The following is a 27119-nucleotide window of genomic DNA, read 5'->3' as shown; positions in this document are numbered from 1 at the left end:
TTTAAGCGCAGTGCGGGGCCGCGGCCGGGGGCGGCGGTAGTGAGAACAGCGCTGCGCTCCAGCCCCCTTTTCCCTCCATGGTTTCTCTCCGCTCCCGTGAGTAACTTGGCTCCGGGGGCTCCGCTCGCCTGCCCGCACGCCGCCCACCGCCCGGGACCGCGCCGCCGGCCTCTGCTGCTAGCAGACCCCTTCTGACGGCCCTCGCTGCGCAGGCTGGGACGCCTCTCCCCCCTCCGCCACCGCCGCGGAAAGTTAAGTTTGGAGAGGGGGGAAGAGAGAAACATGGACATGAAGAGGAGGATCCACCTGGAGCTGAGGAACCGGACCCCGGCAGCTGTAAGCAGAGCCCCCTTCGGGCGCCCTCTCCCCCGATGACTTGCATGTAATGGTGGCCACCTGCGGGGCCCCGACCGCGGGTTCGCCGGCCCGGCGCGGGGAAGAGCGCAGCTCGCGGGCTCGGACTGGGAAGGCGGGCGAGCGCGGAGGGGGCAGCGAGCGCGCGGGGATTAACTCTTTGGCGCCCACGGGCCCCCGCGGCCGTCCGGGGAAGGCGGTGGGGTGGGGAAAGCAAACTTTGAGCTCCTCACCCGCCGGGGTCCTTTCCCGGAGGAGCGCGTGTGCGTGTGGCCGGCGGCAAGGGAGGGAGGAAGGGGTTGTGTAACGCTGGGAGCCATGTTTGCAGCCTCCCGGGACGCGCGGCCGGGCGGAGGCCCGGCCTGCCGAGGAGCCGCGCGGCCAGCCGGGGCTGGGCCCATTGCGGGCCAGGCCGTGCTCCGCGCGCCCCGGGCCGGCCGGGGAAGGGGCTTGGGCGGGGTGGGGGGGCTCCTCCGGCCAGGCCTCGCGGTTGGCGCCGGCCCGGCTAGGGCAGGGGCCGAGGGGCGAATAGGGGGCTCTTGGCCTCTGAGGGGGACGGGAGGTCCCCTCGGGCGCTGGGGGGCTTGAGCGGGCATGGCTTGGCGCGCGCGGAGCGGGGGAGGGGCGAGCTCGGGCGGCGTCGGTGGCGCAACCGCCGCCCCTCCCCAGGCCAAGTTTGAAAAAAGGATGCGGTTCCCGCCATTTTTCAAGCCTAAAAATAAAACTTTCTCCGGCATTTCTCTCGCTCCCTTTTTGCCCCCCGGGCCTTCCCCAGTCCCGGCCTCCCAGGGCGGGCCTTGCTCAGCCCGGGGCCGCCGGTGTGGCGTAGGCGGCTTCTCCCTTCCCCCGTGCCGCCGCAGCGTAGCCCTGGGGCCCCTGCCTGAGAGGCTGGCCCCTCGGTGTGGGCGGGCGGCGGCGGCTCCTCGCGTCAGCCGGGGCGCGCCACAGGCCGACACAGCGCCATGTTGGCGAGCTCTCGTCTCCCTCCGCCGCGTGAGCCGGCCTGCTGGCTCGGCCAGCCGGGCCCTGCCCGTCCGCACCGGCGGTGGCTGTGGGCCGCCGCTCCCCGGGCCGAGCCTGCGGCTTGTATGGTGCCCGCCTCGCCAGGGCTTGGCTCGCTCTGGCTGGAGCCGCGCGCTGCGGCCGCCGCCGACTCATCTCTTGGGCGCGCTGCCGTCTCCCTCCCCCCTTCTTAAAAGGGCAACGCCAGGCGACCGCCTCCGCCCTGGTCGAGCGTCGGGGGCACGGGCGGGCCTCGGCTGGGCTCGCGGGCCGGGCGGCCTCTGTCCTCGCACGTGCTCCAGGGCCGCCGACCCAGGCCGGCACTCGCCCGCCGCGGCTGCGTGAGCGGCGGGTGGACGTTTAAGAATCGGCTTTCTTTTCTCCCCTGGCCCTCCCCGCGAACTAGAGCGCCTTCCCGTGGCCGGGCGCGGGGCCATGTTTCCTGGCCGCCGCGCGGGGAGGCCGTGCCTCTGCCAGACCCCTTCTTCGGGTGAGTGGCGTCTTTTGGCCCTGGGGCAACCGATGCTGGCGATGGGCGCGTTTCGTGCAGTCAGGGAGCTATGGGTAACAAGTTGCCAACTTGTGGGAATTCGTCAACCGGCTTTCCCTTGTGTGCATGAGGTTTTGAATTCCTGAGGTCTTCACAAATGAGGTGCCGGGTCGCTGCACCTCATAGCCTCCCCGTTTGTCCCTGAGGACCTCGGGGGGTGGGCGTCTCGACTCGGTGCTCTGGGTTTTTAAGGTTGAGGTTTGACCTCAGTGGTCCCTTCGGTCCATCAGTCAGACATTTTGTGTCGGCCACGTGCTAGTATATTGAACCGTTAAGCTTCTTCATACTGTAAACCTTGTAGAGTTGTGATCTCATTTTGAGGAGTTGTTAATTTAAGACGTCTGAATTATTACTGCGTAGTTCCAAATGAGGAGAATGTGGAGGAATTAGATTTAGCCAAATTTTCCAAAAGAAAGGTACACATGGGTCTTCATAGTGCCTTAAAATCTGGAATTTGAGTTCTTTGAGGGTGCATGAAGTACTCTTAAAATACTCAGCTAAGAGCACTGTTGCTCCTTCTGGGAAGTACAGCTGGGCTAGTTGTATGTGGAATTTGTTCTTATATGAAATAACTAATATATTGCTTTTTAAGAACATATATATGTGCAACCGTTAATTTTTCAAGAAATCAGCTTAAGCCTTGCCCTTTTGCCCAAAACAGGCTAGAGTCGTGAGGCTATTTAACTTATACTGAAAAGTCAGTTTGTCAGTTGCAGTATTCACATATCAGGAACTCAAAAGCCACAGGTGACTAGTGGCTACTGTATTGGGCTGCACTCTCCTACTGTAATCCACTGGTTTTTGTTTTTTAATATATGACCTTTTTAAAAAAAATATCTTGACGTTTTTAAAAATTTATTTATTTATTTTTGGCTGTGTTGGGTCTTCGTTTCTGTGCGAGGGCTTTCTCTAGTTGCGGCAAGCGGGGGCCACTCTTCATCACGGTGCGCGGGCGTCTCACTATCGCGGCCTCTCTTGTTGTGGAGCACAGGCTCCAGACACGCAGGCTCAGTAGTTGTGGCTCATGGGCCTAGTTGCTCCGTGGCATGTGGGATTTTCCCAGACCAGGGCTCGAAACCATGTCCCCTGCTTTGGCTGGCAGATTCTCAACCACTGCGCCACCAGGGAAGCCCTTGACTTTTTTAAAAATTAATTTATTTTTGGCTGTGTTGGGTCTTCCTTGCTGCACGCGGGTTTTCTCTACTTGCGGGGGTGGGGGGGTCTACTCTTTGTTGCGGTGTGCAGGCCTCTAGCTGTGGTGGCCTTTCCTGTTGTGGATCACAGGCTCTAGGCATGCAGGCTTCAGCAGTTTGGCTTGCTGGCTCAGTAGTTGTGGCGCATGGGCTTAGTTGCTCCGCGGCATGTGGGATCTTCCCAGACCTGGGCTCGCACCTGTGTCCCCTGCATTGGCAGGCGAATTTCTAACCACACTGCCACCAGAGAAGTCCGTAATCCACTGGTTTTATTAAATAAATATTTGAGTACCAACAGTATGGCAGGGCCTGGAAAAGCAGTGTGAACAACGCAGAGAGCAGCCCCTTCCGTCCTGAAGCCTCAGAACCTAGTGGTGCCGTTGCACTGTGCAAGTAAGGGGCCCTTGGGAGAGTGTCGTGGGAGCCAGCCAGGATTGTGGGGTAAAGAATGGCTCACCTTGGGCTTCCCTGGTGGCGCAGTGGTTGAGGGTCCACCTGCCGATGCGGGGGACGTGGGTTCGTGCCCCGGTCCAGGAGGATCCGACATGCCGCAGAGTGGCTGGGCTCGTGAGCCATGGCCGCTGAGCCTGCGCGTCCGGAGCCTGTGCTCCGCAACGGGAGAGGCCACAACAGTGAGAGGCCTGCGTACCGCAAAAAAAAAAAAAAAAAAAAAAAAAAAAAGAATGGCTCCCCTAGGAACTCTTACAGGGAGACTGAGTAGGAGTTAGGTTCTTAAGAGGGGAAAGCTTTGACCTTAAACTGAAGGCTTTGGGGGGTGAGGGGAAGCTGTAGGAAATTTTAAAATAAGAGTTTAAAAATGTTTTGCACAAAAGCATCATCTTTAAGGTAAGTGAGAAGTTCCAAGATGATTCTAAGTCAGATAGTCACATGGCTCCATATGTTGTGGAGCCAACTGTTAAAGAGTAGCCTTGACCTCTGGAATCCTGCAGACTCTTGTTATTTGGGGGAAGAAGAAGAACCCTGTCTTTATTGAATGTATTGGTATAATGACAGGAGGCTCTTAAATGCACAGCACAGTGTGTTCCTTGGTTGACCTTGATGTCATCAAGCGAGCTTTAAGACTGTTTGAGGAGGGTAAGTGGAGGCTTGATCATCAGTGTTTTTGTTTAAAGACCAGATGGGCTTTTTTTTCTTCAATGGAATTTTTTTTAATAAATTTATTTATTTTTGGCTGTGTTGGGTTTTCGTTGCTGCACGCGGGCTTTCTCTAGTTGCAGCGAGCGAGGGCTACTCTTCGTTGCGGTGCGCGGGCTTCTCATTGCGGTGGCTTCTCTTGTTGTGGAGCACGGGCTCTAGGCACACGGCCTTCAGTAGTTGTGGCACACAGGCTCAGTAGTTGTGGTGCACGGGCTTAGTTGCTCCGCGCTATGTGGGATCTTCCTGGACCAGGGCTCGAACCTGTGTCCTCTACATTGGCAGGTGGATTCTTAACCACTGAACCACCAGGGAAATCCCCAGATGGACTTTTATTGTGAGTGTGGCTTTTTTGTTTTTATTTTATTTGGGGTTTGAAGAAGACCCTGGTAACACTTTACTTCTTGTGTTCTTTAGCCAAAGTACATGAGACAGACCAAGATAATAGGTTCCATTTCACCTGTTATAAACCGGTATGCTCATTTCCCTAAGGGGGTGACTTATAAAGAACTATAATAATTAAGTTTTTTCTTAGTCTAAAGCACCTCTTTATATCAGAGGTTTGTTCTCATAGTGGAAAAAATGGCTTAAGATGGCATTTTAAAATAATCTTCAAAAAGAACAGTGATCACTGTTTTTAAATATAGGCAAGGATAGGAAATACTTTATACAAAACATTATTGGTGTTGTCAGTTATTTCACTGAGAGGAAATTGTATAGTACTAGAACATACCATGTATACCACAGAAATTGGTGGTGTTGTCAGATGTGAGAAGAGACATGCAGTAGCGAGATATAGATATTATCTATATCTAAATTTGTAATTTAGATATATTCCAGAATTTGAGAAAATATGTGTTCTTTATGTGAGGCCCTGATCTTTCTATTATGCCAAACATGCCACTGATACGAGCACCTCATTAACTATGAATCTAGGGGTATCTAGCCTTGATGTTAGCTCTGTTCCAGTCTTGTGTTCAAAGTTAGAAAGTCATGCAGTTCCTGTGGTTTACAATCAATGCCCCTGTGGAACACTGGTGGGCTGTATGCTAGACTGAGACATTTCATATCCCACAAATAAGAGTAGTTTTTCCTTAGTCCCAATTTACTAAAAAAAATTACTTTTAAAAATAAATAACGTGAGGGGACTTCCCTGGCGTTCCAGTGGTTAACGCTTCACTGCCCCAATGCATGGGGCACGGGTTTGATCCGTGACTGGGGAACTAAGATCCCACATGCCGCATGGTACAGCCTTAAAAAAAAAAAAAAAGGAAAAAAAAGACAACGTGAGAAGAACCTTTCCCCCAACTTTTGGCATTTATTGTTTTGTCTGTTGTGATGTGATTTTGAGCTCCGTGGAATATTCTAATTGGTTGCATAGCAGCTAATTGGGTTCTTTTCCTTGTATAAGGAATACAGTCTTCATTGAAGAAAAATTTGATACAGATAAGCTAAAAAAAATAGTAGATATAGATAAGGAAAAATTTAAAAACTCAGAAATCTCATACACACCCATCCTACCATCTAGACATTCTGGTGTATAGTCCACGAGAATGTTTTTTTCTAAACTCAGATCATGCTATTAATGCATATAATATCTTGTTAAAATATAGTAAACATCTTTATCTTTCTCTGGCACAGTTTATTATTTTACAGCCTCATTGTTAACGTCTGCATAGGTCATAATTTTTTTTTTTTTTTTTGCGGTACTCGGGCCTCTCACTGTTGTGGCCTCTCCCATTGCAGAGCACAGGCGCCGGACGCGCAGGCTCAGCGGCCATGGCTCACGGGCCCAGCCGCTCCACGGCATGTGAGATCTTCCCGGACCGAGGCACAAACCCGTGTCCCCTGCATTAGCAGGCGGACTCTCAACCACTGTGCCACCAGGGAAGCCCTGCATAGGCCATAATTTAACCATCCCCATTAGGTGGTTAGAAGGTTTTTTACTGTTTTAAGTAGTATTGAAATGAACATTTTGTAATGTGAATCTCTGTCAAATTGCTTTCTAGAATGGTTCTCCCCACCAGTAGGGTATGAGTGTTTCCTTCCTTCATACCAACAGTTCTGCCATCCAAACACATTTGAGAACTGCTAATGTTCTATTCTACTGTCATTTTGCAAACATTATTTTAAAATAATAGTAGGGTGGAAGGTTTGAAGACTGGTTAACTCAGAAAGAGTTACTTTCTACATTTTTGGACATATTTCCACATATTTCGCTTACTATAATAATCATGTATTTTCTAACAAAAAAATTGATAACTCAATGATTTTTAATTCTCTGTATCTTCTTTTCCCCTCTTATAACAATTATAATTGATTATTGGGGAAGGTCACTCAACCAGTTATGGAAAATTTATTTTCTTTTTTTTTAAAGAGTAGCTAGGGGGGCTTCCCTGGTGGCGCAGTGGTTAAGAATTGCCTGCCAATGCAGGAGACACGGGTTCGAGCCCTGGTCCAGGAAGACCCCACATGCCACAGAGCAGCTAAGCCCATGTGCCACAACTATTGAGCCTAAGCTCTAGAGCCCACGTGCCACAACTGCTGAAGCCCATGTGCCTAGAGCCCTGCTCCGCAACAAGAGAAGCCACTTCAATGAGAAGCCCGCGCACCGCAACAGAGTAGCCTCTGCTCACCACAACTAGAGAAAGCCCGCGTGCAGCAATGAAGACCCAGAGCAGCCAAAAATAAATAAATTTAAAAAGAGTAGCTAGGGAAGTAGGAAATGAGAGCAAGTTGGAGAGGATGAAAGGAAAATTCCTTGATCTCCTATGGGGCTCCTAGCCCCAATCCCTGTAACTTGGTTGCAATATATTTCAAAATTTGCATTGAAAAACTAGAGTATCAGCTTTGCTGATAACTATCAAAAACAAAAGTTGAATAGGAAACAGTTTGGATTTTTGTCTTTAGCTCTTAAGTGTTTACCTTAAATTAACGTTTGAGAAAAAACTAGTTTAGTTGGAAGATGAGGAATGAAGAAGAGTGAATTTGGCCCCCCAAAGTTAAGTCATCTTTCTTCAATCAGAAAGCCTGGTAACTCTGCCTTGGATCAAATAGCTCCCTGAGTTGTGCCCACAAATGTACAAGTGCCTGCCCAACCTTCCCTCCTGGGAGGATTTGGGACATAACGAGGAAAAACTAGGGCTGCTTTTTCTTGATTAGAGCCTCCCATTTATTCTGGGTCTAGATTGGGATGCCATGGCATTGTATGTCCCCCACCCCATGTACCTTCCTTTGTAAGGCAGTCTGGATCCCTTCACCCTCAAGAAGGAATTGGGGGAGAGGGGAGGCTTAGTTATCTCAAGTGCTGCTGACACAATGCCTGAGAGCAGACACCTTTTCACCAGGGTCCTGTTTAGAACTTTAGACTGGCTAGAATGCTGCTTATGGCAGGCTTTCCAGACCTGTCATCCTTGGGCACAGCCCTAAGTGGACCCTCCTTTGGTCTCTGCTTTCTGCAGTAATTTCTCACTCTGCTCTGTGCTTGTTTGTGGCTCATCTTCTTACTGTGCCTCTGGAACTTTGTTCTGGGGTTAGCCCATTTCTTTACTACGTGCTTAGTCTTCCTGGAAAAGTCTAGGGACATGATTTCACTGCTGAGCCATACAGCCCAGCCCTTCCCTGTACTCACCCCAATACATTCTGTTGCCTCCTACTCAAGGAGAAAATTAAAGGTCTCAGGTGTGCGTTCCCTGACTTCTCACTCTCCCACTTACAAACTTACCTGCACCTGTACCCATCCTAGCCATCTCTTCTCCATGAAAGAGCTGCCCCATCCTCAATAGGAGTAGAATAACATCTCATTTTTAAATATGTATCTTTTATAATTTGTTGTTGTTGAATGATTTTTTTGTTTACTGATGATTTATATTTTTATGGCTTGTCTGCTTTTTTGTCATTTCTTTTGAGGTGTTTGGTTTTTTCCTCACTTAGGGTAAAAACAGTATCCTCAAGAAAAAGATAACTATATGCAAATACCTAGAATTTCCATATGTCAAGAAAGGTCACCAAAAAAGTGTTAAGAGGGATTGGTTGCCGTTTTAAATAAAGAACTCAAAACTCAGAGACTCTAACGTTTATATTTTTTTTCACCTAGCAATAGATTGTGAGGAAACAATCCTTATTACAAAAGAAATTTCACATAAAAAGATAGCATGGCATTATATATAATAAACTTGGAAACATGTTCAATAGGGAGGATTGTAATTTATGGTGCATCCATACACTTTAATTTCTTTAGCCATTAAAAAATATTTATAATTGTTAAAATATGCTAAGTAATATTGTTTCATCTTGCTGTGTTTAAAATATACAAAGACTGAAAAAAAAAACCCAAAGTATTAAGTGACAAACAGCAATATGCTTTAAGCAGCATTAATGTGATTATGCTTAAGATCAGAAAGTAGGTTCTCTTCATACCCAGGTTTCCTCTGTTTCATCATCTGCTCATTCCCCTACAATCCGGACACAAACCCCAATGCCACTTTTTCTGCATTTGACAGTTGTGAAGGCTCCTTCTCATACTGAGGTATGGTGGTAACTAAAATAGACATGACCCTGCCATCATGAAGCTTGATGAAATTTCAAGGCTAGCGGTGACCTTTTTAAAAAATTATTTTATTTTTAATATTTATTTCTTTATTTGACCCCGCTAGGTCTTAGTTGTGTCATGGGGGATCTAGTTCCCTGACCAGGGATGGAACCTGGGCTCCCTGCATTGGGAGCGTGGAGCCTTAGTCACTGGACCACCAGCGAAGTCCCTAGGAGTGACCTTTTTTTTAACCTTTATTTTTTATAATAGATTAATCTCATCATAGAAATGTTAAATAAGGTTATGGAAAAGTCCCCCAGCCAGTCACTTTCTCTCCCTGAGAAGAATATAAGAAAGTGAATGTGTGATATGTGACATAAATGAAAACATTTTATACATTTTGTGCCTTTTTCATCATACACTGTATCCTGGAAGTGAGTCCTTTGTTGATGGACAGTTGTATTGTTATCTAATTTTTTTCAATCCTTCCCCCCCCCCCTCAGTAACTTCTTATGCCTTATTTCATAAACCTTTCTGGGTGTTTGAAACTAATGCTTCACCTTTGGGTACTACTGATTCTTCTCAAGTCACCTTTGCAGGATCCCCCAGGTTCCATCCTTGGTTCTCTTCCTAGGAATTCCATCTTTTCACTGCTGTCTCTACCCTGATGACTTCCAAATCAGAACTTAAAACTAGAACTCCCATGAACTCCAGACCCTCATGTCCAGCTGCCTGGGGATGCTTTCACCTGGACTTCTCATGAGAACTTTAAACTTGGTATTATTTGTGGTATTCATTGTATACCTGCTCCCCCCCTACCCCGACCCCATCCCCAAAGCAGTTCCTTCCTATTTCCATCCAGCTACGTAGTTCCCATTTCTTTAAACCAGAACCTCAATTCCTCTCCATCATCTTTCATACTCAGCAGTTAGATTTGCAGATTTGGACCACTTTAACATCTTTTTTTCCCTCCCAATTTCTCCTTGATTCCTATTCGGCTATTTGGTTCAGCAGACTTGTTCTAACTCTTTGATGACTCTAGTTAAAGCAGAATTTTACCAGTTGAGAGAAATGTCCAAGAGGTACACCCGTGGGCTGGGAGGCAAAATGGCTATCTAAATTCCTCCTTACTTGGCTTTTGGCATATTGGTGTCATCCTGTATAACGTTTTTGGATTCTCTGTCAGATATAGTCATAGAAAACCCCCCAAATCAAATAGAAACATTTATTTGTAGTGCAGTATACTACTTAGGTTGGTGGGGGATTACAGTTGACCTTTTTTTAAAAAAAAATGATTTGCTGGTTTTACTCTTTTTAATAAATGTATTTATTTTTTATTTATTTATTTTTGGCTGTGTTGGGTCTTTGTTGCAGCGCCTGGGCTTTCTCTAGTTGCGGCAATGGGGGCTACTCTTTGTTGCAGTGTGCGGGCTTACCATTGTGGTGGCTTCTTTGGTTGCGGGGCACGGGCTCTAGGTGCATGGGCTTCCGTAGTTGTGGCACGCAGGCTCAGTAGTTGTGGCTCACAGGCTTTAGAGCACAGGCTCAGTAGTTGTGGTGCATGGGCTTAATTGCTCCGTGGCATGTGGGATCTTCCCGGACCAGGGATCGAACCCGTGTCCCCTGCGTCGGCAGGCGGATTCCCAACCACTGTGCAACCAAGGGAAGTCCTACTTTTTTTTTTTTAATACAAAAGAAATACATGCTTGTAGAAAACTTAGTACAGATAGGAATAAAGTAAATAGCAAAGGTCTTTGTCATTCTCCTGCAGCCTTTCCCAGTATTCACTATGCCCCAAGCACTACTTTCTATAACAGTTCTACTTCACAGATGAGGAAACTGAGGCACAGATAGGTTAAGTGACTTGCCTAAGGTCACACAGGTTGTGAGTGGCAAAGCCAGAATTCAACTCTAAGCATCTGTCTCTGGAGCCCAGCTCTCCTCAGTCTACCTTAAGTTTTCAGATATGCTAATTTTCATCAGAAGAGGAAAGAATATCCGAGGTAGCTAGAGAAAAGTGGAGGGAAGGGAAGAAAGAAACAAAAGATATAATGGGCCTGTATGCATCCTGAAAGCAAGGCTTCTGAAGAGGAAGTAGAGTAGTGAGAAGTAGTGAAGAAGCGAGCAAGAAGTTGTGGTGTTGTGGGTGTCACAGACTCTAAATCAGTTTCCTTCTCTGTAACTGAGGGAAGGGTATGGTGGTACAAAGAAAAATGAGTAAATTCTCCATAAATGTTAGCAATTGCTAGAGTAGTATCCTTGGATTTTGTATGAGAGAATAAAGATACTACTAGCCCCTATTTTCATTTTAGAACTATCAGCATCTCTTCATACATGCTTGATTAATGCTATTAAACGTGTTAGATTCACTGCAAGAATGCCTTTGGCAGTTAAAACTAATTTGCATCAGTGTAAATTTATCAAAATGTGTTTAAAACTTGCAAGTTTCAGAGTCAACCACAGAGCAAGAATGGCAGTAGGAATTATCACGATAGATATTCACACAGTAGACTTTATTAAATAATCAGTATTCACAGTCTTCAGATGTGATACCTTTGGATGGATTTGAATTCTGAATTTCAGGACCTCCAAATAAGGAGATTTTGTTGCCTGAAAAAGGAACCTAATATCTAACAGTTCTCTCCCCTAGAAATACTTTCTTACATGTAACACAAAATGATCTTTGTTTTGAATTAAGGCCTCTTGCATCTTGATCTTTTCCTAGTGTTAGAATAATCTTAGTAAAGATTAATAAGACCAAAAGTAGAAATGTATAGTCCAGAAACCTGTAGACACAATCTCTTAGTGACCTTGATGGGAAAAGTGAAGCTTTCCTCTTTTCCTTGTGTCAGTCTCCTGGGCCTTGAGGAAGACTCGGCCTAAAGGGGTTGTAGGGGTTGTGGACTCAGCCTAAAGAGGTTGCAGGGGTTGTGGTGGGGTATCTTCACTCCACATTTGTAGTTAAAGCTGCCCCTTGCGGAAGAGACTTGGGAAAAGGAATAAGGGGGGTATCATTTCTTCACTTACCTTGTAAGAACTGTAGTTTCTGTCTCTGGAAAATAAAGGGTTTAAATCTTTATTTGTATCATGGTGTGACATTCCACCCTTGATATCTATTAGAATATTGTTACTAAAGGCTTAATCATTTTTCATTTATTTATAACTGTGACCTAGGTCTAAGTTGAGGCTGCCACTATATGTGGGTGGTTTGGTGGGTATTTATGATTGGAGTTTTTGCATTGTTTTCTGCATGTTTTTTAAAGCTTTTCTTCCCCACTTTGTCACCCACAGGTTCGAGAACTTGTCCTGGACAATTGCAAATCAAATGATGGGAAAATTGAGGGCCTAACAGCTGAATTTGTGAACTTAGAGTTCCTCAGTTTAATAAATGTAGGCTTGATTTCAGTTTCAAATCTCCCCAAACTACCTAAATTGAAAAAGGTAAGTGCTTTTTCTTTAACAGTAGAAGAGAGAACCATCCTGCGGAAGGGAAAAATATATGATTCTATCTGTAAGGAAGCGTTTAGTGTAGCAGAAAGCATATGGCCTTTGGAACTGGGCAGATCTGGGATTGAATTCCAGCTCTAACGTTTCCCTGATGGGTAAATCTTCCTCAGGTTACTTAATTTCTCTAAGACTCAGTTTCCTCATCTGTAAACTTGTAATACCACCTGACCTTGCAGAATTGCTGTGATGTTTGGAAATAATACATGTTGGGTGCTGAATAAATAGTAGTTATGAAGAATAATTACTTTGTGAATAATTTATTACTTGTTATGAATCTGTTGCTATGATGTTAACTCATTGTTCTTAGTATGCTCTGGTTTAAGAACCACAGGTGCCTCCCATTCTCCGTGTTTTATGTTAAGGGAGAATTGAAGTATAGACCTTTCAAATTTGTAGTCTATGTTATTTCAAACCCATTATGTAATTCTTAATGACTAGGAAGTTTAAAATGTGTTGTGATTGACTGCAAGAGTTCATTTTAACAAAACTGCTGTACTTCCCTATCCTAGTTGACGGCCCATTGTTAGGGCTTTATTGGTCTAATTATAAACCAATCGCTATCCCCCCTAACAACCCCCCCCAAAAAAAACAACAAACAAAAAAACCTCAAGAAAAATGTTTTTTTCATGTCCTTACACGTTGCCCTGTCACAAAGCCCCAGAATGTCAGAACTGGAAGAAACTTAGATCTTCTAGCCTTGTTTTACAGGCACAGCAGTAGACCCAGAAAATACAGAAAGGTACAGTAATTTGCCTAAAGCCACCCACAGAAGTGGTTAGTACTGGAACCAAAGCTAGAACCCATATCTTCCTGTTTGCTAATCCAGTATCTTTTCCATTACATACGAAAATGTTTGTGGTCATGGCAGTGTTGCAGAATTCTCCACTGTTTACCTAATCTCTTTATTAGGGAGTTTAAGTTGAACCTTCATCTAGAAAAGATACACATAGAAAACAAATCAAATTGAGGCAAAGGACAAGTAGGCTGTTCCTGTAACTTGCTTGCTTGAATTCTGAGAGGGACTTGTTTTTTGGTTAAGTACGTGAATTAAAATCCAGAAGTGCTTTTTATTTATTTGCCTTTTTTAGGTAATAAATGCTCAGGAAGTCCTCATAAGTTTCAGGGCAACCCTCCTGTCAGAAAGAATTCTGTTATGTTTAAATTTGTAAATTTTTTTTCTTTTTTCTGACAGTCATTTCCTTTAGAGGTTCAAGTGTAATCCTTTTATGTTTGCATAGTTTGTTGTGACATTGGAAGCTCTGATAAGCCTATAAAAAACTGATGGCTTTTTAGCCTGTATCTACATAAACTTGATGCTAGCAGGTCCCTACTGTGTGTTTTGTGTTCTGTTCTGCTTTTCTAGCATCCTGGTACATTTTCCTGAATTACCATGGTCTGTGTACTATCACACTTATTCAGAAAGTCAGTGTATCAGTGTATCAAGTCCTTCTGAAGTCCTATTAATCACTTACCTTGTAGGGTCAGAGAGGGAGGAATAGAGATATCTGTAAACCAAACTTAAAGGCACATTGCGTGTTCTCACAGCTGATTTTCTTCCTACCCTAGAGCACAGATTGTTTTTTTTTTTTTAAACAAGAAACAGGTTCTGAAAGAAATTTTGGTGTATAAATGTCACAGGTTTCCTAAATTTACACATTGATTTCATTTCAAAATAAATATGCCACTAAATGCTTTGGCAGATTGCCTTGTTAGCTCTACTCCCTAAGATGCTCATGTTGAAAGGATGTGAATACTACATGTGTCGATATTCTAACCAACCAAGAGAAATTTTAGATATTTTACTGGACTGTCCCATCAGAAGGAAAAAAATGTATTGAAATGTTGCATTTTTCTCTTCCAAAATGCTTAATAACACCAAAGCAGCAGACTTACTGTTTTTTAAACTCATTCTTTCAACGAATATTTAAATTTTTAAAAGTTCCTCTATTCTGCATCATGTCCTTCATTTCATTGCATGCCAGACTAAATTGCATAAGTTGTCATGCTGTTCTAGGTACATAGCATAGCGGGGAGCACATTGAAGCTAGCCTGCCTGGCTTCAAATCATAGGTTCACCGATGTAACAGCTGTGTGATCTATGGGCACTTATGTCGTCTCTTCATAGTTCATTTTTGTCATCTGTAAATGGGGGTAATAATTCTACCTACCCCATAGGGTGATTGTGAGATCAAATGAGTTCATGGATTTCTAGTGCTTTGAACAGTGCCTGAAGTACTGTGTAAGGGTTAGATACAGTTACCATTGTTGTTGGCAGTTAAAAGAGAATTGAAACTAGCTGTCTGGCTTTAGTTTTCTTCATCTGCAAAATGAAGAGTTTGAATTAGATGCTCTCAACCATCTTATTTTTCCAGGCTCCAATTTCTTTCACTCTAAGAGTCCAATATTCCTTGGTGAAGGCTCGTTCCTTCATTGGCATACCACTTGCTGTGCTACTTGACCTGCAGCTAAGAAATTAGAGTGGGTTCTTACAAAGGCTAGTGCCAGGTTTGTGTAAGAAGTGTCCTCTGGGGAGTTGGTTTCGTCAGCCCTTTCGAAGCCGTTGCCCCAGTCCCTTTTTCCAAAGTCATGGAGCTTCTTTAAGGGCTTGTACCATTCCTGTAGCCTTCAGAGCAACATCCCCTGGTGGCTTCCAGATGTAGAACTCCATGGTGAGCCAACACTGAACAGAACCAGATTAGGTTTCAAGTGGGCATTGTGAGCTTTGCTTGGCACACAGAATAGCTGCTTAGAATGCACAGACCATTTACCCTTCCTGGCAGGTATAGAGTATTACAACTTCTCAAAGAATTCTCATTTGCTTTGACCCACTTTTTAGGTTAGAAAATGTATTTGCTGATGTTAGGGGCCAGCAAACCGTTATAATTAGCAGCTGGTTAAGAAAATACAACTCTTCTAATCCTTACATGTCTCTCCTTCCCAGAAGTGTTCCTGGGATCTGCAAACTACTTATTTGGGTTTAATCAAACAAAATGAACACACCTGCCCTAATAAAAAATAGAGATCATTTGATCTTGGTGTTTGAGAACTGTATTCATTATTTATAACACTTCAATGATATGTGTTTCTCTGTGTGTATTTGTGTGCTGTGTGCATTTTCTCTTAACAGCTTGAGCTCAGTGACAATAGAATCTTTGGAGGTCTGGATATGTTAGCAGAAAAACTTCCAAATCTTACACATCTAAACTTAAGTGGAAATAAACTGAAAGATATCAGCACCCTGGAACCTTTGGTAAGTAATCAAGAATTTGAAAACCAGGACTTATTGGTCATTTTCATTTTCATATTTCTTTATTGTGAGGGAAATAATTGGAAATAATAATTGACTGAGAAAATGGTGTTTTTTTATAGTACTTCTTATAGAAAGAGTCCAGTTTTAAAGAATCAGGGCCTCTTTAGTTACACGTGTTCCTGTGACTTTGCTCTCCCTCCCTTATTATTGTGGTAGCTTCCTTCAAAGGGGAATTCTTTTCTTTTTTGTCCTTTTTAAATGTCATATATTAACTATAGCCTTAAACATTTATCTTAAAATTGTTTCCCCAGACTGGCCAGACTGTTCTGTATTATACTTTTACAGAAAAGGCTGTTTATATTGGGTGACATATCTGATCTGTAGATGGAACAGGCCAAGGGCAGCTCCACTGAGTTTTAGGTCTTCTAATTCATGATCTTGTGTTGTAGCTGGATCACTGTTGCCTAAAGTTTTGCATGGGAACCCCCAGATTCTCCTCAGTCTTACATACTGGGATAAGCTATGGAAAGTTAAATGCCAGTTGGGTTATAGACTTGCTGTGTGACCTTGGGCAAATTGCTTCTTCTCTCTGGGCCTCAGTTTCCTCATTTATGAAGCAGGAAGGATAATAATCCCTGCCTAACTTACCTCACTTAGGAGTTCTGAGAATAAAATAAGGTAATGCACTTACTTTGCTTTGTAAGTTGGGAAGCTGTGTTAATGGGGGTCCAGTCTAGTGGAACTTGTAGTGACCAGAAAAGAGCTTCTGGAGGCAGGGATTAATGCAGGGTAGGGGTAGCCCCACAGCCTGTTCTCTTTGGCTGCCACCTGGAAATTCCTATTCCATTCAACAATTCAAGATTGTTAAACGACTTTTTTCCCCTAAATATGACATTCTATTCATAGAAGTAGAATTCTATTTTAATAAGGCTAATGAACTCAAACTTGTTTCATATCACCCAAAGAAGTTTGTGGCAGCTTTCTGGGTTTTTTTTTTTTTTTTTTTTTTCTGTTGTACATAAAGTCAGTATTTCCATATGACTTAACTTGCAAACATTAATTGGGAGAGGGGCTATACAGCAGATAGGAGCTGTCTTTCAGGATCCAGCACAGCAGAACCCAAGAGGATAAGGCATCCTTCTGCTATCTCTATCTTTTCTGATATCACAATATATTAAAATATTTGCACTTCATATCATTTGTACAGAATGTGCTGTTGATATTTCAAGAGAAGATAGAGTTAAATTATGACTCTTAATAAAGAGGATTTCCTGCTAAAACTATAGGGTCTTTTCCCTCCTAATAGTAATTGAGGGTCTGTTCCAATATAGATTTAGTCACTGTTTACCGAGTCCCTTTGTTTTTATGTTTCATTAAGTAGACCACATTTAGCTCATTTCTCATAAATGTTGCGAGCCTGTTGTTCACCTTTGCTCCATGAATTTTGTCCCCTTTTTTCTGTTACCAGTTCACTCAGATACTTGGGCTCCCTACTTTTTCACTAGTTCTGTTTTCCTCCAAATCAATCCCCATTTCCAATGTTTAAGCAAACATTTATTGCAGTTTGCTTTATTCAAGGATGTTAACATTTGCCCATGTATCCTCATGTAATGCAAAGAAGAGGGAATGTCCTCCTTTTAGAAATGAGGAAACCAAGTTTAATTACTCAGCAGCTGCAGAATAAATGGCGAGTAGGGATTCAAATCCAAGTCCATCCTTCTTTCCACTGCCCTTGGGACCTGTTCTTCTCTTTTTAACCTATAAATTTATCCCATACCCAAATTGACCTAAGCTGAGAGTTCCAAAAGGAGCACTAAATTAAGTGCTGATGGTCTCCCAGTCCCATGGGGCACTCTAAGCCTTTATTGTTTGTGTTAATGACAGGCTATCAATTTAGGGTCATTGTAAGCACAGGAACCCCTTCTCTCTAGAACAGAGCACCAGGCAGTACCTTTCCATGCTAAATCACTGGCCATTGCCTAATTCTCCTAGCAGCCTTAGTCTTCTTTGATGTTTCATCAGAAGCTTTTGTCAGTGTCCTAGCATTCAGAGGCAGAGCAGAAGCAGACATTGTGTGGGAGTTGTTCCTGACCTGGTCAGTGATTTATTAGGGCCCTTTGGTGGCTATGAAAGTCTCAATCCCCTGGGGCAATGAAGTATGAGAAAAATAATCATTATAATATTTACCATTTTTGGAGGATCTGCTATGTACCATACACTGTAGTGGTTGCTTTATGTATGTTATCCCATTAGTAATCCTCAACATTTCTATAAAATGGATAGAAATAGCATGGCCCTCATTTTACACATGAGGAAGCTGAGGCTTAGGAGAGGCTGAATCCCTTGTCCAGAGTCACACACTTGGCTAGGGAGTTGACAGAGCCACAGTGCCACACACCCAGGGCTGTCTGGGAAAGGCTGAGCTGCCATTCTCCTGAACTTTCTATTCAGATTCCTGGGGGCGCTAGGTGGGTCTCCTGACGTTATAACTTCAGGATAAATAAAACTGTAGGAGAAGGTGAAGGGGGGAAATGTTGGGTCCATTTTGACTTCTGAAAGTATTCTTCAGTGGGGAAAACACCATCCTCATCCTCATCAACCACATACATTTTGAACTCCGTCTACGTTGAGCCCAGTTCTTACAGTCAATGCAATGATTGTGAATGCCTCTGCTTACTACAGGGACATTAATCGAGAGACAAAGAAGGCATCAATTCAAACTTCCTTGGACACCTTTTTTAAGAGACCTGGGCCATCCAAACCATCCCCCAAAGCCCTTCTAAATTCTAAGAAGGCAAGCAAAATTATTGTTAATAAAATGTTTAATGTTTATTATGGCTAGCCTATTAGTTTTAGGCCAAATTTCTGAAATGGTAGAGTTGTGGGGGTTTTTTTTTTGTTTTTTAAGCAGTATTTACACATTACATTGGGATCCTGAATAATCTGTGTGTAGTGTATTTTGGGCCTTAAAGCACAATTTTACTGCTTTAAACAATTCTAGAGTCCTACAGTTATTGGGGATTTTGTTATTTGCTTTCACTTTGTTTTCTAGCATACTGTTTGACATGTCCGAATTATTCATAATGGGTCCTTTCTGAAGAAGTAGCAAAAAATGTCACAGATTCAGAGTTGCAGAAACAGGAAAGCCTTGGAGGCCCTGTGTACTAGGCTAGTTGATAGAATTAGAAAACGGGCTTGGGGCACTTTTGAGCATTAAAGATCTGGAGTTGTATGTATTTTTGCACATCCATTCCTAGGAAATAATGTTGAACAGTAAATGGCTCATTCCTTTGAGTGAAGAATTTATACTGAGCCTCTGGGAAAGCTGCCTAAATATATTCATGGTTCTATCTTAGCTGGTATAGAGTCAACCTTTCTGTGAAGAGAAAAGAGTTCTACAGTTGTCTGGGGTGGTATTTCAGCATTTTTTTTCCTCTTTGTCAAGAAGTCATACCTGGGCTTCTGGGGGTCAGGGGCTGTCCAGTAGGGAACCTAATCTGAAAGCTACATGACAGAAAAGCAGTTCTCCCTATGATCAGAAGGGCTGGGGACAGCTTTCTTAAGACCTCAGTGTACTGACTTACATAAGCACATTATTGGATCCACAAAACTCTTGGATCTCTGTACCTTGGTGTTTTGAGGAGTACATTTGTCTGTTGCTGTAACACTGTTCTGTGTTCCATGCTTGGCTCCATGTTCCCAAGGGCTGTTCAGTGAGAATAAAACCAGTGTGGGAACCTCTTTGATCAGGAAGACGAAGATTTGTGAGTGCAGGGATCATCAACCCCTTCCTCTAAAGGACCAGATAATAGATCTTCTAGGCTTTGTAGGCCATGCAGTCTCTGTCACAACTACTCCACTTTGCCATTGTAGCATAAAAGAAGCCATACATAATACATAAACAAGTGAGTGTGGCTGTGTTCCAGTAAAACTTGGTTTACAACTACGGGAGGCAGGCCGGAGTGGGCCAGCCAGCTGTCATTTGCCAAGGCCTGCTTTAGAGCACAGATTTTCAAATGATTTTGTAACTCCCAAGAACTACACAGATACCTCAAGTCCTGCAGACAAGGTTTTGTTCCATCTTTGTTTCTTCCCAGGTCCTTGTGAATGTTGAAATAGATTTCCCAATAAAGCATCGAAGTCTTTAAACATCAACGTTTATTTTTTTACAACTTGCTTCATACAGAGATCCTCTCAGTAATTTTTTAGAGAATGGCAAACTTTTCTCTTGACTCAGAACCATTAAAAGTTAAATTTATGAAGCCGTATATCCATATGCCCCCCAAGCCCCTATTTTAAAAGGCACCAGGCCTCACAGTACTTCACATTTTGTGTTTACTGTTTATCGGTTTGCCCCCTCTTCTGCTCCCCATGAGGGTCTATTGTCACTTTCTGTTGCTGTCTCCTTACTTGCCTGTAATACTAACTCTGCCCTCCCAATCTCTTAATTCACCCTTAATCAAAACTTAATAGACCTGGTATTGAAATACTAGTACACTGATGTAATAACAAATGAAGATCTGAGTAGAATACGTGGACATTTTCCTATTCGCTTTGGCTGCTCAGAAAACTTCTTGGGCCAAGTTTTTAGATCTTAACTGTTTTAGATAGATGAAACAGAGGTTTCAAACAAAGGTATTACAACAAAACTTCAAGGTATGGTAAAATCAGAAGAATTTTACTTCAGAAAGTTTGGTAATAGTGGCAATCTTTTCCCCCAAAATTAAAAAAGAAGAAAAGAGTGTAAAGTTTCTCTACTTGTGAAGTTTCAACTCTGAGTCCCCCTTCTTTTCCCCCAGCTTGCGCTGACTCCTTTCTTCCCAGAAAATATCTGCATCACCACACTTTGTGCTTTACTAGGTTCTGTTCTCGAGTGTTTCCCATCTGTGTCCCCAAGTAGAAACGTCAAGGATCTTGATGTTGATTGATTTCATTGAAAATTTTTTTCCCTTCCTATTCTACCACCCCAGAGCACTGAAGACTGACTGCTTGATAACCCAGCAAGTTCTTATTGGTCATTTGATTACTCAAACATTAAAACCTAGTTTTGAACCAAATTTGTTGAAGTCTCTGTTTTGTCTCATATTGTAAAAAGGTCCAGTTTTAATAAATATTTCAAATTCATATTTCTTAAGACTGTTCATACTGCCAAAAGAAAACAGTTCTCTGAGAGGATAGAGGTAGAAGGGAAGGACTAATTAAAAATCTAGTGACCTAATATAAAGGTTGCAAAGGACTTGAAATGTTTTCCTATGTACAAGGCTGAGTAGGTAGCAGCTAATTGAATTCAGAGCCTAGAATTTTACCTCTTTAGGAGATGGGTTTTGTTGCTTATGTTCCTTTGGTTTAGTAGGTATGTTTCTTGATCCTTTTCCTCAGAAAAAGTTGGAATGTCTGAAAAGCCTGGATCTGTTTAACTGTGAGGTTACGAACCTGAATGACTACCGAGAGAGTGTCTTCAAGCTCCTTCCCCAGCTGACCTACCTGGATGGCTATGACCGAGAGGATCGTGAAGCCCCTGACTCAGATGCCGAGGTGGATGGTGTGGATGAAGAAGAGGACGATGAAGGTGAGTGGGCACAAAGCAACGTGCAGTGAACTTAATTTCTGCTTTCCAAAGGTCCTGATTAGGCCACTGAATGCTCTTGCTATTGAGAAAAATAATTTATATCCATGCATGTAGGCGTTCTGTTAAATTTGAAACTCTTAGGGCATTGAAGTCTTCAAATGATCAAAATAGAAAATGGTTTGTTAGCTAATTAGTCTTGAATTTGGAGCCTAGAGATCATAGACTGCTTCAGTCCATTTTTTGAAGTACTTGTGGTTTATGGTTTACTAAAAGGACCATTGCCTCAGGTCTCCTGCCTTTCTCCTAGCTGTTTCCCTTTCTTGGCTAATGCCAGCTTATCCTTACCAACTCAGCTTTGTCAGCACTTCCAGGAAGCATTTTATGATGCTGGAGACCTAGGTCCTTGTATGTGCCAGAGCATCCCCTCGCTTACCTCTTTCGTAGCACTTGTCACTCTGCTATTCTTGTCCCTTCCAACTATGCTATGATTACCTTCTTTTTTTTTTTAATTAATTTATTTAGCCGCATCAGGTCTTAGTTGCCGCACGCAGGATCTTTCATTGTGGCATGCCAGCTCTCTAGCTGTGGCTTAGTTGTCCCGCGTCGCGTGGGATCTTAGTTCCCCGATCAGGGATCGAACCCTCGTCCCCCACATTGGAAGGTGGGTTCTTAACCACTGGACCACTAGGGCAGTCCCTATGATTATCTTCTTATCTCTTTATTCACAGGGCCTAGCACTTGGTACATGTTTTTTACATTCAAATATAAATATCTTTCCTGCTTTGATATATGACTATAGAGTTTTAAAAGGTAATGATTTGAAAGCACTATGTGTTGGATTCCATTTTTCATTAATAAAGGAAATAATTTCTAGCTATAACATGGAATTAGAATATACTTTTTATTTTTGACTTTTTTTAATATATAAATTTATTTATTTTTGGCTGCATTGGGTCTTCGTTGCTGCGCGTGGGCTCTCTCTAGTTGAGGCGAGTGGGGGCCACTCTTCGCCGTGGAGCGCGGGCCTCGCATTGCGGTGGCCTCCCTCGTTGCGGAGCACGGGCTCTAGGCACGCAGGCTCAGCTGCTCCGCGGCATGTGGGATCTTCCCGGACCAGGCCTTGAACCCTTGTGCCCTGTGTTGGCAGGCAGATTCTTAACCACTGCGCCACCAGGGAAGCCCCTATTTTTGACATTTGATCAAGTCTTTTTTACATCCTGTTATCTTTTTTTTTTTTTTTTTTTTTTTTTGCGGTACGCGGGCCTCTCACTCTTGTGGCCTCTCCCGTTGCGGAGCACAGGCCCTGGACGCGCAGGCTCAGCGGCCATGGCTCACGGGCCCAGGCGCTTCGCAGCATGTGGGATCCTCCCAGACCCGGGCATGAACCCGTATCCCCTGCATCAGCAGGCAGACTCCCAACCACTGCGCCACCAGGGAAGCCCCATCCTGTTATCTTTAAGAATCTTTGTATATTTTCTACCTAAACTATCCCTCCTGATTAGCTTGTGCTTTCCTTGCACAGTGACTTGTTTACTCTGAGTCACTCTTAGGATAAAAGATTTCTCACCTGAGTGGCTTAGAGGAAGCAGAGCTATGAGTGATCACATCAATCAGCATGAAGAAAACTTATTCTCCGAGAATTCCTGATGTTGCTAGAATTTGCAGCATTACTGTATTTAAAGTATTATTTTAAATATCTTTAAAGATGAAAGTTTATAAGACAGAAATGGTTAAGAAAAGTGGAGAACATCATCAGGCACCTTGGTTGCAGTTAGTGGGGTAGTACTCTGGAAGCATTTTACAGTTTTGTTTTGCAGCAGGTTTGAGACAAGGCAAAAAGAGATGGGATGTTAGATGGTAAAGTGGACGCTGAATAGGATGTTTCATCTTGTTCCAAATGTTTACATCACTTAGTCCCTTCATTGCTTGTTCTCAGTTTTTCTTAAAAACCAGTCTGGTTGTCCATATTTAAGTCCACCTTAAATGGGTTGAGCAGCCACCCATGTGCAGGAGCCTGTAAAGAAAATTCCTTGGAGAGTGGAAGGCAGTTCTTGAGAGCAACATCAGTCAGGCAACAAGTATTTGAGAATTTCCTATGTGCCAGGCTTTTAAAACTATCTAAAAACTAGACTAAAAATAGTTTTAAGAAAAAACAAACACGGTTCCTGTCCCTTGGAGCTTACTGTCTACTAAGAAGAGAAATGTTACGTAATCATAACTAAATAACTAATCACAAGTGAGCAAAGTGTGTGGTAATGGAGAAGCACCAGGTGTGTGAGAGCATAGGAGCTGAGACTGGGGGTCTGGCAAGTTGGCCTGAGGAAGTGATGTTTAACTGAGACTCAAAGGTTGAGCCAGTGTTAGCCACACAGAAAAGAAAGGGAAGAGCATGTGGGGTCCGGAGGCAGGAGAGAGCACAGCGAGCTCCAGGACCTGGAGAGGTAAGAACTAGTTGATGAGAGGCCTGCACCAAATGGAGTAGAAACACAGGACACAGGTGCCTTTCAGCCTGCCTGGCTACCACCACTGCCCCCACCCCCATCCCCATTATGGGGTTATTATGGGTGTTTCCCAGGTTCCTGATTTGCACAGCTGGTTTGTGCTGGTACCCTTACCCCAGAGGAGGTTGGTGGGTCTTTTTTGTTTTTTGTGTGTGTGTGTGTGTGTGTGACTTTTTACTATGGAGAATTTCAGACATAGACAAAGGTAGAAATAACAGTAAAACTAACTTTAACTTTCATGTTCCCATTACTGAGTTTCAGCTGTGGTCTGTTCACGCCTGATATTATTTTATAGACACACACACTCCCACCCACTTCTCCCCTTCCTTATTTTGAAGCAAATCCTAGGCATTGTATCATTTCATCGGTAAGTGTTGTAGTGTACACTTGGTCCGCCAGGACTCCTGGCCTCTGGATTTTATGGGGCTCAGGTCAAAGGGACTGAGCCTCAGCAACTTGCAAGAAAGGAGGTGACTGTGGTTCGTGGTTTTCCCTGACATTGGTGTGGCCCAGCATTTGTCCTGTGGACCAACCCAAAGCTCCCCACCACCTGAGTAGGTGTACCTTGTGAGACACACGGGGTATTTGATGTATTCCTTTTGGACGGTTTTCAGAAGGAGAAGATGAGGACAAGGAGGAGGATGAGGATGGTGAGGAAGAAGAGTTTGATGATGAAGAGGATGAAGATGAAGACGAAGATGTAGAAGGGGAGGAGGATGAAGATGAAGTCAGTGGGGAGGTCAGTGCACCTCTTGCTGCCCTGCTTCCCATTTGTAATTGAAATAAAAGTGGATTGTTTAAAAAAGAAAAGTCTTCTGAAGAAATTAGTATGCTTGTAAATAGACTAATGGCAATCTGATTAATTTAGCTCTTGTCCCCCTTTTAGTAAATACTAAATAGAATACTTACTGAATGCTAACTAGGCAGTGCTTGGCTCTGCAGAGTAAGTTTTGACCCTTTAACTTTGGGAGGCAGCAGCAAGTTGAGTATTCATTCAGTATGGTGAGGAAACTGGAAACATTGAGAACTGATGGGATGTCCTCCCCTTTGTTGTACTGAAGTGAAGGGTATGTTTACCAAGTCTGAACTTCTTGTATATCCAGCTTAATGCAGTAAATGCATTATGTACCTGCTGTGTTAAAGAGTTGAGGATGAAAAGTTGAAGAAAAATGTGGTCCTGCTCTGAAAGAGGCAGGTAGTCTAATTTATGGGACAGGCAGTAATAACAGTTATCTCTGAGGAGCTGAATACCATAGAAGGATAGGAGAAAGGAGTGACTTTGACCCTAAAGGGGACTTGTGAATACAGGCCAAGAAAATTAGACATCATCAAAAAAAAAAAAAAATGTTCTTTTGTAGTACAAACGTAAGGCTGAGCATTTGTATAATCTCAGAGGTGTCTAATGAAATTAAGTTTCTGAAAGAAGCTTTTTATAGGAAAGGGAATATGGAAGTCTTTGTCCAAACATGCTTTGAAGTTTTTAAAATTATTTCTGGAGTTACCCATCGTAAGTTGTATACTAATTAAAGATGTCTTTAATTAATGCTTACTTCTGAAAAGCAATTTTTAAAGAAAATTTTTAATTAAGCTCATTAATTTAAGAAAATCCAGCAGTTCTCACTATATTAAAGTAGATAAAAGTAACATTACAGTTTTCTCTTTGAATGAACTGTTAAATTTAATTGACAGTTTTTGTTTCTCTTCGTACTTCTTAACTTGGCAGAATTAATCTAATAATGATATGCTATTTACCATTCTTTAGGAAGAAGAATTTGGACATGATGGAGAAGTTGATGAAGATGAAGACGATGAGGATGAAGATGAGGATGAGGATGAAGGTGGGTTACTGCATGCACTTTGGTCCCTCTCAGTTAAAGATCAAGGGAAATGTCTGTTAATTTAGAATTTGAAATCACTGAGAAGAAAATAAAATGCCTTTGGCCCTGGTGGTCTTCAGAAGCACTTGTAAAGCCCCATTAGTGTGTGTGTACTGGTTCACCCACTTGCTCTACAGCAGTTAGTAGTGCCTGTATGAGGATGGGCGGCCCCGGCCTCAGTCCCCACATGTGTTTTTAGACCCCATCGTTTGTGTTACTGTTAGGCATGAGATTTCTGTGTTTGGAATTTTTTCATTAAAAAAAAATCTTAATTGGATTGTAATCTTTGCAGGGTAGATAAATAGCACCTGTCTAGTTTTTATTGGTGTTATTCCTTTCCCCACCACAACCAAAACCAGTGAAACATCTGTTTATTTATTAGAAAGTAGATTCTAACGCTTGTGTAAGTTTCAGAGTACTGGGTTGGTTGCTGTGCTTTCTGTTGGTTCATACTTTCTCAGCAGCATCTTCTCTCTGTGCAAGTCACAGGACTAAAATTACTTTGGATACAGCAATGATTAGGACCTGGTCTCTGCCTTCAGGGAGCTTTTTGGAACACAATTTAGTGCAGATTTAGCTAATTTCATTAAAGTAGCAGTGAGTTTTTACTAGTTGAAAAGACAGAACGACGTGTAGGTCTCTGTGTCTCAAATACTTAAGGAGTCTGAGAAATCTCTTTTTAGTTAATGTAAACTTGCAACAGTTTGAGTCTTGCCATGTTCTAGGCTAAATACTTGTGCTATTTCATTTAATCCTCAGAATAACCCTATGGAGTCAGTGCCATTGTCCCCATTTTACAAATGAGGAAATAGGCTTAAGGAGCTCCAGAGTCCTTGCTATTTATCTTAATAACTGCTAATGTCTGATTTTGGTGACCAACAAGTGTAAGAAAAATAAACATTTGGTTAGACAGCAACTTAACTTGAGAAAACTGAGTTAACTTTGCTGTGATTTGAGGTGCTGCTGTGCATTTTACCCTTCTTGGTTCCGTGGCTACTGTTTATGCTTCTTAGAATTAAAACTTCTTAATTAACAACCTGTTGATTTGATCAAGCTTACATCATTTTTTATCTCCCAACCCTTAAAAAATGCATTGTTGTTACCTCTGTTAGCAATAATTAGGCAAAGTAAATGCCTTTCCAGTTGTCTCAAAATGAATTTTTATTATTGTACAGAAGAGGAAGAAAGCGGGAAAGGTGAAAAGAGGAAGAGAGAAACAGATGATGAAGGAGAAGATGATTAAGACCCCAAATAACCTGCAAAAAAAGAACTGTTCAGTATTGGTTGGACTGCTCACATGGATTTGGTAGCTGTTTAAAAAAAAAAAAAAAGTAGCTGTGATACAAACCCCAGGACACCCACCCACCCAAAGAGCCAAAGAATAGTTCCTGTGACATTCCGCCTTCCTCCATTTAGTCCCTCTTGGAAATCCACCACCAAGCTTGGGGACTTCACCCCAACAAAATTGTAAGCATTGTTAGGTTTTCGTGTAAGACTCTTGCTGTAGTGTGGATAGCTATGATTGGTGAGTCAACGGTCCGTGGCTGCCAGTTACACTGAGATTGTAACAGCATTTTTACTTTCTGTACAACAAAGAAGCTTTGTAAATAAAATCTTAACATTTTGGGTC

At 43.0% G+C, this 27119-nt stretch overlaps 1 protein-coding gene across 1 annotated transcript; it reads left to right on the top strand.

The window, feature by feature from the left end:
- On the top strand, window positions 1-27119 carry ANP32B (acidic nuclear phosphoprotein 32 family member B). Its single transcript, XM_082656452.1, has 7 exons — window positions 1-336; window positions 12077-12226; window positions 15420-15542; window positions 20922-21111; window positions 24227-24351; window positions 25375-25450; window positions 26665-27119. The coding sequence occupies exons 1-7, from the start codon at window positions 283-285 to the stop codon at window positions 26730-26732; spliced, it is 786 nt and encodes a 261-aa protein (XP_082512578.1). The 5' UTR covers window positions 1-282; the 3' UTR covers window positions 26733-27119.

Source organism: Grampus griseus (genome assembly GCF_964374135.1).
Source record: "Grampus griseus genome assembly, chromosome: 6".
Lineage (NCBI taxonomy): Eukaryota > Metazoa > Chordata > Mammalia > Artiodactyla > Delphinidae > Grampus > Grampus griseus.
This window is presented reverse-complemented; position numbering and strand designations above follow the sequence as displayed.